A 17503-nucleotide genomic window follows, 5' to 3' on the forward strand; every position below is an offset into this window, starting at 1 on the left:
TTACATTACGATAGATTTTTACTAATTGAAGAAAGTTGTTTGGTGTTTTATCTTACTCTAACTGGATTATTCTGGGCTGTCCAAGGCGTACGAATGGGAGTTCAATGAAGAAAAAGTATACTTTACATAATAAATGAAATGTTTGTTTTGGCGGAGTTGAAAGACAACGTGAGGATAGCGCCGGAATTGTTTGGTTTAAAGCTTCCAGAGGCTATAAAGGATGAAATAAACCGAAAGTTGGCAAATAAGGTAACATGCACAACCAGCTGCAGTTGTAGGACCAGTTGTAGGACGTTCTGCAGAATGAAATAATCTCATTCCTTTCTTCACCCCTCACATTCTAGGTTCTATTGAACGTGGGTCTTTGCATCGCACTCAAAGACATTATAAAGTTGGGCGATTCTATCATACTTCCCGGCGATGGTGCCTCGCACACGGAGGTCAACTTCCGGTACATAGTGTTCCGACCGATCATTGGCGATGTGATAACGGGCAAGATAAGAAGCTGCAGCCGGGAAGGTGTACACATAACGCTCGGCTTTTTCGACGATATACTCATACCGCCGTCCGCTCTGCAGCATCCCTCGCGCTACGAGGAAGCGGAACAGGCGTGGGTATGGGAATATCCACTCGAGGATGGTAACACACACGATCTGTACATGGACATTGGGGAAAGCATAAAGTTTCGCGTATCGGGAGAAGTGTTTGAAGAAAGTTCACCTATTGGCCCACCGGACCAGGAAGTGCCGTCGAGTGGGACCGGTACGAGTGCGGGTGGTGCTGGACCCAGCAGCGTAACGGAAGGCAACAAGACACCGTACCGCATCGTGGCGGCCATTAACGAATCCGGGCTCGGTTTGCTGTCTTGGTGGGTTCAACAAAACCAGGAAGAGGACGAAGAAGGCGAAGACGAAGAGCAGGAGGAGGAGGAACAGGAACAGGATTCTGGTGGGGAGAATGAATAAAGTATACATACCTTGTTAAGCCGAAGCAAACACGTCGCAGCGAACATACAAAACAACCGAACAGGTTCTGCTTTTTGATCGGTTCCTTTCTTTCCCAACGAGAAACTTACAGTTTGCCATAGCTTTAGGTTTTAACTTTATATACACATGGGCCGTTTTATGTATCGTAAAGTTTTTCGTTACTGAAAGTATCGCCGCCTGCGCAACCTTCTTTTCAGCGCTAATTATGTCGCTTGTGTTTACGCACTAATCGAGCACACTACTCGCTTGCGGTTGAGTTGCAGTGTAGAAGAGCCAGCCAGAAAAAAAGGAAAAACGTTCGCCTGTTCTCTATTTGCATCGCCTCCTGTTCGATTTCAGCGAATAAAAATGGAGCGTTTTATGTGTGAGGAGTGATAACCTAGCAACGGTAGCATTATGTAGCGCATTCAGAGTACTAGATCGGTTCAGGAATAGTGTTCCTACTTGACTAATCTACACAGAACCTAGCTGGACCGGTTGGGCATCATAAACCAGCAAAAAGGGATCGCCAAAGCTACTACGCGCGCAGCTTAAACAGGGTTACTCGAATACATTTGCGTTTCCGTGATAAATGTAACAGAACGGATTCCAATTTCCAACTACTTTACTGCGTTGTATCCATCGTATCAAACTCGACCGGCTGTTTCCTGTTCCCCCTGCTTTAGAAAGTGGCCGAAAAATTGACGCCTTAAAACGATTGGAAAGTATGCTGCTCCCTGTTCTTCTGCGGCGGGCCACCCTTGCCACGCATCGTTACTGTTAAGATGCACTACACTAGTTAGCTTATTTGCGGTTGATTCACTTTCAATTTTTCTTGTTTAGAGCTCGAATATTATCAGTCATGACATGGGCGGTCTTTTTTTCCTTTGTTTAGGGAGGGGTTTTACAATTCTTAGGTTTTCGGTTTAGATTCACTATTCTCTCTGCTGCCAATTTTTGGGCACAAGGATACGAATCAAACCATTCTTTTCAGCTTTTTTACCGCGTGGACCACACTGTATCGCTATCAGTCAGTAAGTCACACGTTTAGACAAATTAAAACCCGAAATCAGACACCAGATTTCGATCTGCAAACACTCTCGTACATGGTTAACACGGCTGGCGCAATGGCGCATTTGCTTCCATCATTAGCTAAAGCTCACGGTATTATTTATCTTGTTGTCAAAGGGTGTACGTCCTTTTGCTTTTACTATTATGCAAAGTTTGTTCTTTTTTGTCATTTATTTGTATCTAATTTTTGTTTGCTTTTGTTATTTGGGTTTGTTAATGTGTGTTTCTCTCTCTCTCTTTCCCTTTGAAAGGAATTTCAGCGGGAAAAAAGATCTCATTGAAGGTAAGCTTTTCATAAACTTTTATCTTTATTCCTTCTGCTTCGTATGCTTAATGTAATGCTTTTCTCGACTTTTTAAACAAAGCTAGCTTCTACTTAATGTCACTTTACGCACTTCAACACGAACGCAATCAGTAATGGCGGGTTCCCGCCCACACAACCGGGACCCACACTACGTCAAGTCTTGTCAGGTTTGTTAAAAAAAATCATATATACAATGAATACTAATTATCCTTCGCCTTCCGCTCATACATTAACTTGTACCAATTGTGTGTTTCAACCATTTCTAGAATATTAGCATAATACCGCCCGGGTTTGGGATTTTGTTGTTTGTTATAATGAGTGTGAGAGTGAGAGTGAGTGTTTGTGTTAATTAATATTTTTTCTTACGCTTTTTTTATATGCTTCAATCACAAGACAAACGGTTTCGTTCACTCACTTCTTCTACACTGGCTATATTTTGTAACGCATCTCGCTTTATACGTCTGTAACAAATGTGTACGATTCTCCTTGTGTACCGTTTCTACTTCTTTCCTCTGCTAACACATTATTTATAATTGGTTTCCATCAAACATCCATTTTCTTTTTTTGTTTAAACACTTCCATCATACACACCTCTCTACTGGTTTTGGGTTTTCATTTCTAATTATTTTATAACACTCGCAAACCAATCTCTTTGTTCGCTTTTCTATGCGTATTTTCCTCCTTTGCCTTTTTTGTTTTAGTTTGTATGCGTGTAGTGTAATATCTTTTTGTCTTTGTATTGGTTTTTTTGTCAACTGTTTGCATTTCATTCTATTTTCTCGTCGTTTTTATACACGTTTATCTACACAGCCATTTAACATTTCGACAAAAGGTGATGGATTTGTTTATGGGTTTTGCAAACAATTGTTTCTTTGTTTTTCTCGCTTTGCCAACATATCTAGTTTTGTTTTGATTCGTTTAATGTTCCACTTCTGTTGCTGCCATCTTTTAGGAAAGTAAATTTTAATCTTTTGGGCGTCCGTTTTGGCGCTTGTTTCCCTCGCCTTCCGCCACATTATACAAACTTCTGGAGCACCACAGTCAAAAACAATGGATTAACATTACCGTTACGTTGTATCGCTGCCCTTGCTTTGGCGATCAGTTAACAATTTACCATAAAAATTGGATTGTGAGTTCCACGCTCAAATAATCACCAGCTCCTGTTCACCGGCCATTTAAATATCGATCGTTTATGTGTGAGTTTGTGTAGTGTGCGGTTGGATAGGAATTGTTTCGACTACGGTTAGTACAGATAGCGGTGTGTAAAGTTTTTAAGTGTATAAAAGAGCATTATAAAATAAAAACCGGAAGCGTTTGCTGCGTAAGAAAAGTAAAAACAAGGACGCAACTGATTCGTGGCCAAAATGCCATTTTTGGTATATAATAGGCGTGTTAGAATCATTAAAAAGCACCTTCGATCGTGCAGTAAAATGGCTAGGGATATAGTGCTGTTTTTCGCTTAGGCCAACCAATTTTGCTCCGTCCAAGGAAAAAAAACCCCCGCATCGCTGCCCGCACGGAACTCCTTAAAACAACTTAGACTAACAATAAAGGATTTCACGGAGAGGTGAACCATTGCCTGGGAATGGTCGTCTCGGTGAGGAGAGATTTCGTTTCCAGTTCATTTAGTAGCGTCGGTGTTTGTCTGTGTTGACCGTTTGCTACTCCACCGTCATCGAACGTGCACGAACGGGCGAGCACCGGTACCGGAATGGGATTATTCGATCAGCAGACAGCGGGGCAAATGTTCGCGAAGGTAACCGAACAGCTCCTGTGACGCGCCCGGACAGTTGGTGAGCTCCAGCTCCTGCAGGTGGCGCAGCTGGATGAGGCTGGACAGACCGGACGAGGTAAGCAGTGGGCAGCCGGCCAGCGACAGCACCTGCAGGTTGCGCATTGAGCAAAGGTGCTGCAGACCGAAGTCGCGGATCTGTGTGCACCAGCGCAGGAACAGTGCAGACAGCGAGAGCATGGTTGAGATGTAACCGACACCGATGTCAGTGATGTGTACGCAGCTGAAATGAACAGGGAGAGAGAGAGAGAGAAATGAAATGTGTTGAAGTGGGTCAAAAATCGAATGTAATACAAATTGAATACACTTGATGGTAGATGAAATCGTTTTGAAGAGATATTATGGAAAGGTCTTTTGTTATCTTCGATTCATTGTTTGTTATGGATCGTTTTAATAGACGATGAAAATTAAATTTGTACTCGAGTTTGAATGTTCTTTTTCGAGCTCCAGTGCATTCCCAATGCATGCTCTTTTGCAACCGTAGAAATAAACAGAACATAGTGGAAGACAACTCGGGACTGTTAAGAGACTGTGGATCGGATAGACCGAGTTGAATATATGAGAGGTAGTCAAACACCATGCGCCTCCATTACGCCTAATTACGATTGTTTCAGGAAAATTCGCCCCTATCGATCTGAGAGCTTTGATTCGACAGATCCGACAAGTAGAATTTTGTATGTGAAGGGAAATTGAAATCTTTATTAGTTATAAAATGACCCCAACAATCTCCTATTACACTCGTCAAGTCCTGGAAGGATAGCTACGTAAAGCGAATGATTCCGGACAATTCAACCTGAGAACTGCTTTTCTAAACATAAACAGTGAACTGTTCAGGCTGTCTGTTTTATAAGTAATTCAATATGTTAGCGATTTTTTTTGCCATTAACACTTCACTTCCAACATCAACATCAATCACTTCTACGTCTAAACTTTTCTTCTTATTCGGCCTCTACAGCCGCTTCACGGTCTTGGCTAGCAACGCTCACGGTCGACCGTTTCCAAACCAACATCCCGGCTATTCTGACAGACGTATCATCATCTCGATTTGGAGATGATACTCCTCCATAGTACGTCGCCCTAAAAGGACTTTAAGGGGTGGGTCGACGCCATTCTACTGGCATGATCAGTCCACTGGAGCCTGACGAGTCTAATTGGTATTATTAATTGGCCTAATTAATGAAAATTCAAGAAATTCTGAGAACTATTTATTTACGAACTTAATGATAAACATTCATTAACGATACTTATTCAGAACAATAAATTAATTTAATTTCATACACTATAAAGCAATTGTACTGTTTTTCCTTTTTCTTTAAAAAAAATCATCCCAAAATGTGCTCGTAGAACTGTCAGACAGTGCAGAGACAGAAACAATTTGCCCAAAGCGCCCAAACAATGGGGGACGGTTAATCTTCCAGTGCAAAAGTGCTGCCATCAAAAACATTGTGCGAAACTCGTCCGTTAACGGAACGTTCGGAATTGTTTTATCCCTTTGAGATTTACCAAAGTGTTCACTCTTGGACTTGAAACGCAAAAGTAAATAACTGAAAGCTCACAAGCATGGTAAGGATTAGGTTGAAATGAATATGTTTACGTTTCGTGTGTGTTGAGGTACATTATTATTTCAGAGCATTGATGAGTGGTTTTCTAGCTAGATGGTTCGTTGTTTCCAACAGCTGTGCAAACAAACTGGTACCCCTTAAACCTTTAAAGAATAGAGTAAATAATATGTTTATTATGCAGCCTATAAAGTGGTTCTAGTTAAAAGGATATTTTCTTTGGTTGGTTATTCCTGGTAGCAGAAAAGAAATCATTTGGCACAAAACCGTGAGGTGGAAAAACAGGTTTTAAATTTCAAATTAACCTCATTTCCACGGAAAGTGTTTCGATTCAACGTTTTTCCCCGCGTATTAGCGTCCTTAAATGCTGGGAAGCATTAAACAAGCGGTGTAAAATTTTAATGTATTTATCCATCCCTTTTCCCCATTTCCAGTCCGGGGTAGAATTAATTAAAATGTTAAACTGTTTTACCTTACCGCATCTTTGTCGCTTTCCTGAAGCAATCCTTCTGAATATTCGCATGAATTGTAAACAAAAGAAGGAACACTTGGAAGCCATCTGCCCATAATCCATCATTCAAATCAATCCTTTGCCGTACCCTGCCCCGAAAGGTAACAGGATGGCAAACCGAAACGGTACAATACTGATTGAGTTGCGCTAAATGTAAATCAAAACATCCCAACCCGCGCCATTTTCTGTCCGTTTCTTAAGCAGCATTAAATTGGTGCCTGCAGCCACAGAAAAGTCCGTACCCTTCGAGCGGCGGTGTCTTGCGAACGAACGATGCAAATGGCAGTGGCTGAAGCTGGAGTGATTATGTTTCAAATTAAAATTAATTGTTTCACGTCCGTCGCTGTAGCATTTTTCTCCGACACTTGGGGCGCTAAAACGGAAGAAATAAGGGAGAAAGAAACGAGAATGCTTCGTTTCCTGGCGGGAAGGAATGATGATGGCCCGCAGTAAAGTGAATATGGCATCGGAAGGTTTGCTCATGTCGCAGGGAATTTTCCATCGCTCTGTACAGCCTTCACCCGAGGTTTGCTGGGCGAGGCTGATGCGCCGAGGTCGGCAGAGGGCGAAGAAGCTTTTAAGGCTAAAGATAGATGGACATAATGGTTAAATATCTAATTATGTCGATACTGCTTTGCTGTGACTGTGCTAATGATTTGGTAGCAGAAAAGAAAATGATACTTCTATTGTTAAAAACAACGGAATGATAATGAATTACAGAAAAGGGACATGTTCAATCTGCTTGCTTTAAAATAGTTAATCCAAAGATAGAATATTTCCTTTTTTAATTTAGTAATTTTTTAATTGTTTAGTCTATAGTAAATTTCTCTTCGTTTTTTTTCAATACGTACCGTATTCAAATCGAACGTTCCGTTTTAGAGTTATAATGCCCACCAACTTATTAAAGCATGGCTCGTGTTGAAAGTGTTGAGCCCTGACACTTTGAAGCGTAATTGCTAATAAACTTTAGGTATTGTTTACGACACTCCAAAGAATGTATTAAACCACAGTGTACCACCCCCTTGTCATCCAAGTAGACAATGGATTTTAAATTTAACGACTGTTATCGAACTGTCGTTAACTTTTTAAGCACGGAGAGTGATTTAATTTAGCCGTCGGTACTGATATGATGATTTGTCGCTTGCCGTTAAAATCATCCCACTCGAAGTAAGCTTATCAGACGTTCAGACGTATAAAATTCTTCAATCTCGTGTGAAGGGTTTCTGTGCGGGCAGTGTGTGTGTGTGTTGCAGTATAATTAATATCATAAATGAAATTCAATAACCTGTCACATCAATATCAATAATGCTTACTGATACGGGGACATAAAGCTGTCGTTATCCCGGTCTTTCCCTTTTCGCCGTTGCCGGGCGTTGTTTTATCAAATAAATCAATGGCAACACACTGCCACCATGGTTATCTGCTCGATTGGTGTTTGTTTGCTTGTTCTTTATTTTTTGCTAATAAAGAGACATATAGAATCTCATCAAGCAGTGTCGTACCGTAACCTAGGAACGATGTAAAACGAATCTGGCAGTGAAACAATCTCCATCGGTTTTGTAGAGGAAGAGCTCAACTGTACCGGATCGCATGCACCTCCATCCATCCATCCATCTATCAATCAATCCAAACGACCCTTTGAAGTAGCATCGTAGGTGGAAAGCTCGGTTGCTACGAAATGGATTTTCATCTTCCACTTATTACGTTTCCGGCACCGGTTCATAAATCTGATTCCACCCACCGGGGTCGGTCGGGAGGTGATTGCATTTTCATGAACAACAGGAACATGCACCGGCCGTGCATCGCGGCTGTGCACCAATCGTTCCCATTCGGGCGAAGCAAATGTGGCGTCACGGGATGCATTCGTGCCTGGGCGTCTGGTGTTTCGCTTCGCTCGCTTAGAAAATGACCATTTAAGTGATTAGCGTACGGCTAGAAAGGATGCTGGACATGAAAAAATGTCGGATTCAATGAACAAAGGCAACAGTTTTATCCGCAAACCGCCATTTTACCACCGCGTTTGTCATGCCATGTGCATACAGCTACGTACCGAACAAGTGTGAGCTTTCAATGCAAAAAAGGTCCTGAAAGGTCAGCATATTTTAAACTTTAACCGTTTATTTTTATGTTTCTTCTTTCGACTGTTGTATTCCCGCCTTGTTCCTTGTGTGTTCGTGGAAGGACTTCTTCTTTGGCGTGGTGCAATGCTCAGTGTTTCCCAATATTTGGCAATTCAACTAAGTGATTGGATCAATTTTGTGCACACGTGTCGAAATAATGTTGCCATCGGGACATTGTGGGCTTTGACAAAAACTTTCGAAGAATGTAGAAGGGACTAGGGAAATGAAAATAAAAATAAATGTACATAAAGAAGGGTGGAGACGTGCTGGAGATGAGAAGCATATCGAAGGTGAAGAAGATTTACTTTTCCGAGAAGGTAAAATGTATGTGTTCTACTATTTTCTATTTTTCAGGAGCTCCGTTTGTCATGAAATTGGCATATGTTGAGGATAAAAGTGTGGTTATATAATTCCATTTATGCTAGTACTAGAATATTTTGACCTACTGTGATTCATTACTCATTTTAAGGAACATATCACGATCGAAAATGTTAATGGAGAACATCTTTAGGCAATCTTTTAGAGCTTTTTAGACGAGTGATAAGATTCTATCATTACACAATATTGCTACATTTCGCGTATATCATATTCATGGTGGTTGATCTTCAAGCTAAACCCCCGCAAGCGATACCATGCTTATGTTGCAAAACTTTTCCATCCATGACCGGGCGCCTCCATCAACGTAATGGAGACGCCTGGTACGTTTCAGGCACATGGCCCAAAACGAGCGAACAAAAAAAAAACAAAAGAAACGACGGCAAACACGCAAATGAGCGAAGAAAACAAACATTAAGCGAAAGCCTTTACTCACCGATCAAGCGTTAGCTCCTCCAGCTGGTTCAGATCACAGGCAATGTACTCGAGGGCGGCATCCGTTATCCGTGGGCACCAGGACAGATCGAGCGCTCTTAGCTTCTGGAGGTTTTCCGCAATCAGCTCCACACCGTCATCCGTCACCTTGCTGCAGCCCGACAGCGATAACACGGTCAAATGTGGCAGCGAGTGTACTGTAGAAGAAAGCACGAAAAACACATATAAAGACAAACCCATTACGAACGAAAGAGCGTGGGAGAGAAACTGTCCATCAAAAAAAAAAAAAAAAGGCCGCGGCAACAATGTCCCACTGTGCATGGCGGGGCGCCAGATTGCGGTACCGTACTGGCAAAGCAGGTTCAAAGAGGACCCGGCATTAATGTCGGGTAAATGTTTGCTAACGACAGTAATTGAAGGGTCGGTTGGTATATTTGGGACGAGACTAGCGTGAATATGAATGAGGAGAAGCCTTTTTATTTTTCCCTTCGCTGGACCAGTACCAGTGACACATTGGTGTATCGTTATCGATTTGCTTAAAGATGGTTCGTAGAAAAATCATTACTCACGCTATGGGATAATGGTACGGGACCGAAAATGTCTTCATTATTTCAGATTCCCTCTCAGCACATTGGGCCGAATGCAAAATTTGTGATTGAGCAAAAAAAACAAGCTATTCCAATGCGTCGCACGGTTCATGTGAGTATTTCATCAAAATGTCGTTTACTCTGTATTACCATTATTACCGTTTTCTCGGTATGAATGGGTTCGCACTGGAATATATTTAGAATTGTAGGGTTCAAATGGCAAATTTAGAGAAAAATCTGGATTCTGTTGAAGTTCAACTAGAGAATGTCGAGGCAGATATCGAATCTAAAATCGAAAAATGAGTGATTAAAGGAACCTTTTACCAGATTCGATCTCGAGGGTTCCAGGGACAAGTTCTAGACACATTATAATTCAACTTAAATAAAATCAACATGTGACTTCAATTTGACCTCAAAATTGAATTAAATTTGAGAACCCCATTCTAATCATTATCCACCGTTTAGAAATGTTTTTCCGCGCTCGTACAAACCACCAGATCGGACACAATATACATACCTATATTGACGACACCATGGTTCGTAAGCTCCCAGCAGGACTGCAACCGAAGAATGCTAAGACTGTGGCTCTGTTTGGGTGAAAAGTAACCTAACGCTGCGTCTGTCACATGGTAGGCCTGGGGACAAATACGAAAAAGCAAGGACAAAATAAATACCTTCTGCGTGAAACTGCGATGGTGGTCACGGACTTACCTGCAGCGAAAATTCGTACAGTGAAGGCAACAGTTGTGCGACGGCTCCGACCGCTTCGTCGGCCACATTGATGCAGTCCGCCAGCGAAAGCGACACTATCCTTGGCGTCAGGCATGCCCACAGACCGGCCTCGGTAATCTCATTACATCCAGCCAGCTCCAGCTCGAACAGCGACTGCAAGGGAAGAAAGCAATGCAAAGCGCACTCAGTCAAACGGTCAACGGCTGTAAGTAAAACTATTTCCATGCCAAAACCCACGGTCCCCATGTCCCTAGCGTGTGATTGTGTTGTCCCGTTTTGGGGTTGGCTTTCGAAATCGAAGCAAATGTCCAAAACATTACCATCCCGTGACCGGTGACGACAAACGGAAAAGGTCAGCCAAAGATTAGGGCAAATTGAAATTGGATATCGTGAAGCGTGTGGGTTGAACGTACACGAGGCAATCGTGGGCTTCGAATAGGGGTAGCTTACACTAAATTTAATTTGTGTTGATTTCGCTTCCAACAAGCACTGTCGGCGGTTAAGAAAATTGTAACAATACAAACGGGTTAAGCTCTCTGCCAGTGGGAACGAATCTTTTTGAGACTCAATTTCACTTAAATGAATGGGACGGCTTTTCGACTTAAACCTTTCGCAGACCCTTAAATCGCTTTCGCAAGCGTAAATTCCAAGCTCAATATTTAATGTTGTGTAATTAAGCTACTCAAGTGGTTTAACAGCAAAAGGAATATCGCAAATCGATCATTCAAACTGCCTCAATTCAGCTGTAGATTCAAACTCCAATCGTGCCAATTTCGTGTGAAATCCGTTCAAAAACGATTCTCAAATTTAACGCATCCTAATACCGTTTGTATATTCAAACTCTGTTCATATCACCGTGCCCAGATGCATTTAGCAGCCCGATCACCATTCGTAACGCGCCGGGAAAATTATGCCCACCTGTATGTTGTTACTAATTTCCATTTTTTACACCGTGCCTTCGCCATCAGATGATTGTTAATGGTTTGCTAATGCTTTATGATTATTAATGCTGCAGCATCCGTTGGTGCTGCCGGTGCGAAAGTTATTCTCTGCCGACACACCAGACACCGTGTATCGTGTACCTTGCCCAAAATGCCATCCCAATCACTGGATCCCCTGTTTCCCGTTCGCCACCGGAATAATTTGTATCAACGCGAAAGAACTGCTGGAACACGCTCCAGCCATGAAGGAAGAAAAAACACATACACACCCAGAGTCGATGCGAATGAATATTAAACATACCGCAAATTGTTAACTAACGCATTCGGGTATGATAAAAGGTTATCCCGGTCGACATAAATTCAACCACTTCAGGTCCGTTTTCAGGTCGGGGGAAAATTTTTTTTGTTTGCTCCATGTTTTCCTTTGTTCGGCGAATCCACATTAATGCCCCGACAAAACATGCCGAGATGCCACCGTTGTGTCGTTGGATTTGCGGCGGATGAAGTAAAAGAAACCAAAACAACAACAAAAAAAACAACTGCAAACATCGTGGAAAAAGGGATAAAAAATACGTATCATTCGTGTGCCGGGCGTGGAGTACAAACGCTCGTTAATCGAGCCTTCACTCACAGTTTCATTATGAATGTTTGCCAGCCTTGGCTGCCTTTCGCTCCTTTACCTGTTACCAGTATTTGATACTTGTGATAACAGTAACTTGACGTCAAAATGGCACACTCTTTCATTACCATTTATCTTCAAAGGGTTGTTTTTTTGTTGTTGGAGGTTTACAATGAGCGATGAACTAAGTAAATAAAGCTTTCCTTGTTTGCTTGATTTGAAATGCTTTTAATGAACAAAGCGAAATACATTTCAAAATTGGCATGGTGTTGATTGTAGAGTTAGGCAAAATTGGTGGTTCCAGGGGGTTTCGAAAATTTTTCGAAATTCGAATCAGGTTCTGGATTACAGTCGGAATCATGGGAACAGACGCTTGAAATGGTCGCAATTGAAGTAGGCCAGTATCTGCTATAATTATGGCATCTTCTTTTTCGTGTTGTTGTTTTAGCTGATACCAAGTAATATTCCAGATGGTTGTGGTCGGTTCCAACGTTTCTGAACTGTTCCGGATGATTCCAAACAGGATAAGCCATTCAATTTTCACACACCACACCAGTCGAATCCTTACCATAACCATGTGCTCTAAAAATCTCTTTCTCGTTTCATGGTGTAACGACCTACTAGATCATGCCTGCCATTTCTGGCTTACTAGACTTATTTTACCACGTAGCGGGATAGTCACAGTCCAAGGTCTGTGTAGGATGGAGGTCAAGTAATATAGAGCGATTTGACAAGTAGCCAAAAGTTCGTTACACGTGATTTGACGTTTGGACGCCCTTTTCGGACGTTTGGACGTCCATTCAAATGTCTTGTGTGTAGTTGTGTTGATTAAACGGGCCAGTCTTAGCACCAAGATTTTTATTGTTTTAGATTTGGTTGGAAATTTGTGTCGCTGTTTTTCGATTTTAGTCCGGAATAAGAGCTGCAGATCTTATTGGCGATTGGTGTTCAAGGCAGGTGAAAAGGCAGAGAATCGGATTTTGTAAAGCGATCATTTGGCTTCACATATGAGGATGAGGTTCATCATATCTCCCGGTTCACAGTACGGTGTGAAAGTCCGGTACCGTGCGATCAACCCTTGGATCAACCAAGAAGCCACCAGGTCGCCTCTAAAGATCACTTTATTTACAGTAAACGGTTGAAAGATATTTACGTACCCAGGACTAGCTATATAAAGTCAAAGAAAGACATAATTCTTGTTCAAATTTTATGAATATTCCAGATCTTTCGAGTATGTGGATGATAATAACATTGTAATTTGAGCTTGTTCTCCAATCGGGAGGTTAGTATCGATATTCAATAACAGTTACTAGCTTTCCCGTCATGAGTTTGTGAGTAGGGGTATCTCTTCATACACCTATTAGCAACAACACTAAACAAGTTGTCAACTGAACTAATCTAGACAGCGATCTGAAGTATCACAGCACCATCCTATACATGGCGTTGAGCTTCTGTTTTCGCTTGAGCTTCGTTTTTCTGTTTTCGGTCACTTGTGCCACCGCCTAGCATCGTTGGCAAAACCCCCCAATTGCAATAAATCAAATCAAACGATTGTCTAATCTGACTTTGTACTACATTTAAAACGCGTTTGTTCGGCATGAAACGATTCAATAATCGTTGGAAACATTCCGTACGTCGTACGCTATCGCCATTTTGTCTTCCTGCCGCAGCACACACGAACAGTATATCATTTCATTTAATGCCACTCGAAGTGTTTTTTTTTGGTTCTGCACAGGTGGCACGATAGCGTTAGCGGAGCGAACGGGTGTGTTGGAAAAGCAATTAAATGTCAACATGATGTGAACAGGCGGAAAGCAAGCCATCTCGTCCGAGTACTGCCCGTTTTTTTTTGTTTGTGGACGAATGGAAGCCTGCACATGCACGATCGATTCGTATTTTCCCGCTCCGCTAAGCTAAACATCATAAACGTCCGCCATTGTGCTGACAGGAATGGGTAAGCTGGTGCTGACTGTGCCAACGCTGTGGACGCTGGCTACCGTTGTTCCGGAGTAAATGCACAACCGGCCGACAATTCGTAAATAAACCGGGAAGCCGACACATGGACAGCAAGCTTCACTGCGCTAGCTGCAAATGATGTTTCAAGGTTATCGGCACACGGTAGGTTAGTGGGAAGCACCGCCGAAGGAGGAAAACTCGCAATCAGAAAATGCCGAACAGATGTGAACACGGATTGAGAGTTAAGGCATGGCTTTCATGGTTCACCAAGATTCACACTTTACCATCTCAGCGGGTGTGCTCACTAACATCACCGAATGTATCATGTGACAGCCGGTTGGGGGTCATTTCCCCCAAGTAGGTGAGTGTGTGAAAAGCAAATACAAAATACCCCCCCTGTGTAACACAACAATCGTCATTTAGAGGCGGTTGAGACACGATGTTTATTATCTAACGGATTGGCCACACTCAGCACACTTCCTGCTCGATTAGATTGCAACCCACACACACACACGAAGTGCACATCGAAGTGAAATTCTTCACATACCAACCGTTCGGCAATTTGTCTCACTGGCGTCGGCTTAAGTCTCCCCCCCCCGGTTCGGGTTGAACTACTTTAATGCTGTTGATTACTCGGGTGCTCGGGAGGGCTCTTGGGGATGTGTTTGTGGTGCCATGAAGCGGCTTAAAAATAGCACCAATACTAGATCCGATCAGCTGATTCTCAAGTCAACGGAACGGGAACGGAAAAGAAATTATCGCGATTTAACACATTCTCGAATGACCCGTACGAGACGAGTGTGGTGCTCAATGAATCATCTGAAAAGAGTCATTCGTTTGAATCTTTAGTGGGGAGTCATTCAAATCTAGAACCGATTCTCATAAGATCCATGATTTCTCTGAGCAGTCATGCTCCTCGGAGACCTAAAGAGGAAAGGTAGATGGAGGCAGCGGATGATCAATGGTGGAAGAAGAATGTTGTTCCAAGATTCATTCTGAATCAAGAATCGGAATCAGATTCATCCAACAGTGCTTCCTATTGGAGCAATTTAATAACATTAATTTAATAAAAAGACACTTAACACACCAAATTCCCGGAGTGTTACTTTGAAATACATTGCAAATAAATTAAAAAAACACAGTTCTACCGTAGGATGGGACTTTTCTCAAAAGTTCCAAACATCAATGTTGATTTGTCAAAATTCCAAGCACATCCAAACCGACGAACAAAGTCCAACTTTGTCAATTAGCAAACTTCACTGTGGAAACACACAAATGTGACGACGAGCAGCAGTAATCTGGCGGGGCAAAGTTAAATAAATCGTGCATCGATGAATATTTTCGCTGGTGCATAAATCACGCATCAGTTGGCTTGATGAAACACAAAATTCATACACACACCCACACGCACAGCAACCGACCACGACCAAAGTTGGTGGTTTCGATAAATTCATTAGCGCACTGCAGCATCTAATTAACGCGCTACCAAGCTCAACGGTCGGGAGGCAAAACCATACTGCAAAGTACCATCATTATTAATCAGATTACTTTTTCCCACACACAGTAGAGGGGGAGATCCATTTTCTTGCCAGCTGATTCGGAACGTGTCCGTGTTGGGAGGTTGGACGATGGGGATATAACTTTACCCCGGGTAGTCTTCCCATGTCACGCTCACCCGTCGGAAGGTTCGAGGCAAACGTACTGCAAACGTTAAATCAATCTACACCTTCTAGCGGCTGATGCGAATTTGTTCACTGCTCACTCCGATTTTCCGCGTACTTCAACAAACTCACGCTGGAAGTCTAGGAAACGTACCGCACAATTTATGGCGATAGCTATCAACGGCCATTTCCAGGTAGCTGGGAAGTTTCGCGATTGCCAATTTTAGCCGAGTGCCCTCAGAACTAAAGCGCAGATAAAGCGAGCTCAAAATACCAACGATCATAAATGACTTAAATGTATTGATAATCGCAAACGTTTGAGCCTTTTCCCGGGAACTTTACAAAAAGTTCAATTAGAAAGTTGGAACTACCATTAGAAATGCTATTGTATGTACGTAAACTGTTGGAGATCCTTCCACTCGACATTAAGCAAACCGTGGACAGGTGGAAAATTGCCGAAACGATTCGAAACGGACGCCTGTAGACACGCAATGGGTGGTTTGTACATTCGTCACTTCCGTCACTAGCGCAGCTCCAGCACCATGAAGCAATTACACCCAATGGAATGACATGCTGAAGGAAGGTTCGAAATAACAGTGTGCCATTTTGTGACCATTTTGGCCAGAGCATGCGTTAACCATAAAACCTAACCAGCTACACGGAATGGTCAGTAGCATGCAAATGTTACCGTCACCGTGATATGGCATTACCCTTCCCAAATACTCCTCAGAGCGCATGAGTGGTTGAGTGGTTAAAGTATTTTCTTTTATGGCAACTCAAATATGCATCAAATATAATATATCAAAGCTAAAATGTCCCCAATGACTAAGGCTGAGCGCGAGAGCCTTGCTTGAGAAACTTGATGATTTCTTATAAGCATATCTAACTGCAAAGACTAATCATTTGCTAAAAACTTCCTATACCTGATCGGAGTTCTAAAATGGAAGAACTCTCCATTGGGTTTTTCGAACAAGACTTCCACCACATTATATCTGCCTCTGGATCAGAGCCAATTCCGTATTCAGCTGGAACAATGCAAGCACGGCCGGGATGTGACCGGACAGTGCTGTGTATCCAATTTAGTCTCCCTTTCTTTTGAACGCTGTCTCGACCACACCGTGCCCTACGATAAGAGTGTCGCTGTTTCCGTCCGGTATCTCGGTGCACTCGGTGCTTCGTTTCCGTTTCCTGGTGGAGCAATTTCATAAAACTTGCAGCACAAACTGCAGTGTGCCGTGTAATGTTCCACTTTGTCGCATTCCGCAGCAGGGTCTTTGGTGCCGGGAGGTTCTCGGTTCGGTTCGGTTCGGTTCGGTACCACCATCCACAGATGGTTACCAAGATGGATGGTAAAAACGATAGTACGAAGCGTGCCGTGTGACCAAAGCATCCCTCTGTTCTTCAGCCATTTAATTTCAGCATGTAACGGTGTGCTACCTACGCCGAGTGCCCGGTGGTATTTATCCTACGGCCAGTGTTCCGGCGGATTGTAGGAAAGGAGTGCAGTAGTGCCCTTGTTTTTTTTGCAACACGCTTCACCATCGCAATCTGGCGGGTAAGTAGTTAAACAGTGAAATAATTGCCAGCAAAGTGCTTCGGTAACGAACCTTCATATTTAAAGCAATTAATGCGATGAAATAATGTAGCCGGTGTGATTTTGTTGCTGTTGCTTCATTTCCATATTGCCTTCACGTGGCAAAGAATTTGAGTGCACAGCTTCGAATGCCCAACAATTTTTGTGCAGATTAGTAAATAATGCAAAACTATGATGCCGGTTGCCAGTAGAAATAGCTCCCTCAGCTGTCAAAAGGTATTACAGTCGGTCAAAGACAAATCTGTACACGAAACAAGGCAGCGCAGTGACGAGATATTTAA

General features: G+C 42.6%; 2 protein-coding genes across 2 annotated transcripts in view; one reads left to right on the forward strand and one right to left on the reverse strand.

Annotated features, from left to right (window-relative positions):
• The first annotated feature begins 34 nt into the window (after positions 1–34).
• On the forward strand, positions 35–1444 carry LOC128296838 (DNA-directed RNA polymerase III subunit RPC8). Its single transcript, XM_053032339.1, has 2 exons — positions 35–249; positions 345–1444. Exons 1-2 carry the CDS (start codon positions 139–141, stop codon positions 963–965), a joined length of 732 nt encoding a protein of 243 aa, XP_052888299.1. The 5' UTR covers positions 35–138; the 3' UTR covers positions 966–1444.
• Positions 1431–17503, reverse strand: part of LOC128296837 (F-box/LRR-repeat protein 16) — a 31879-nt gene continuing 15806 nt past the window's right edge. The window contains exons 2-5 of the mRNA XM_053032337.1: positions 10431–10604; positions 10237–10354; positions 9134–9329; positions 1431–4355 (exon numbers count right to left, since the gene is read on the reverse strand). Coding sequence (XP_052888297.1) covers positions 4058–4355; positions 9134–9329; positions 10237–10354; positions 10431–10604 — 786 coding nt within the window. The 3' untranslated portion in view covers positions 1431–4057. The remainder of the gene's footprint in view (positions 4356–9133; positions 9330–10236; positions 10355–10430; positions 10605–17503) is intronic.

This window comes from Anopheles moucheti, chromosome 2 (genome assembly GCF_943734755.1).
Source record: "Anopheles moucheti chromosome 2, idAnoMoucSN_F20_07, whole genome shotgun sequence".
Taxonomy (NCBI): domain Eukaryota; kingdom Metazoa; phylum Arthropoda; class Insecta; order Diptera; family Culicidae; genus Anopheles; species Anopheles moucheti.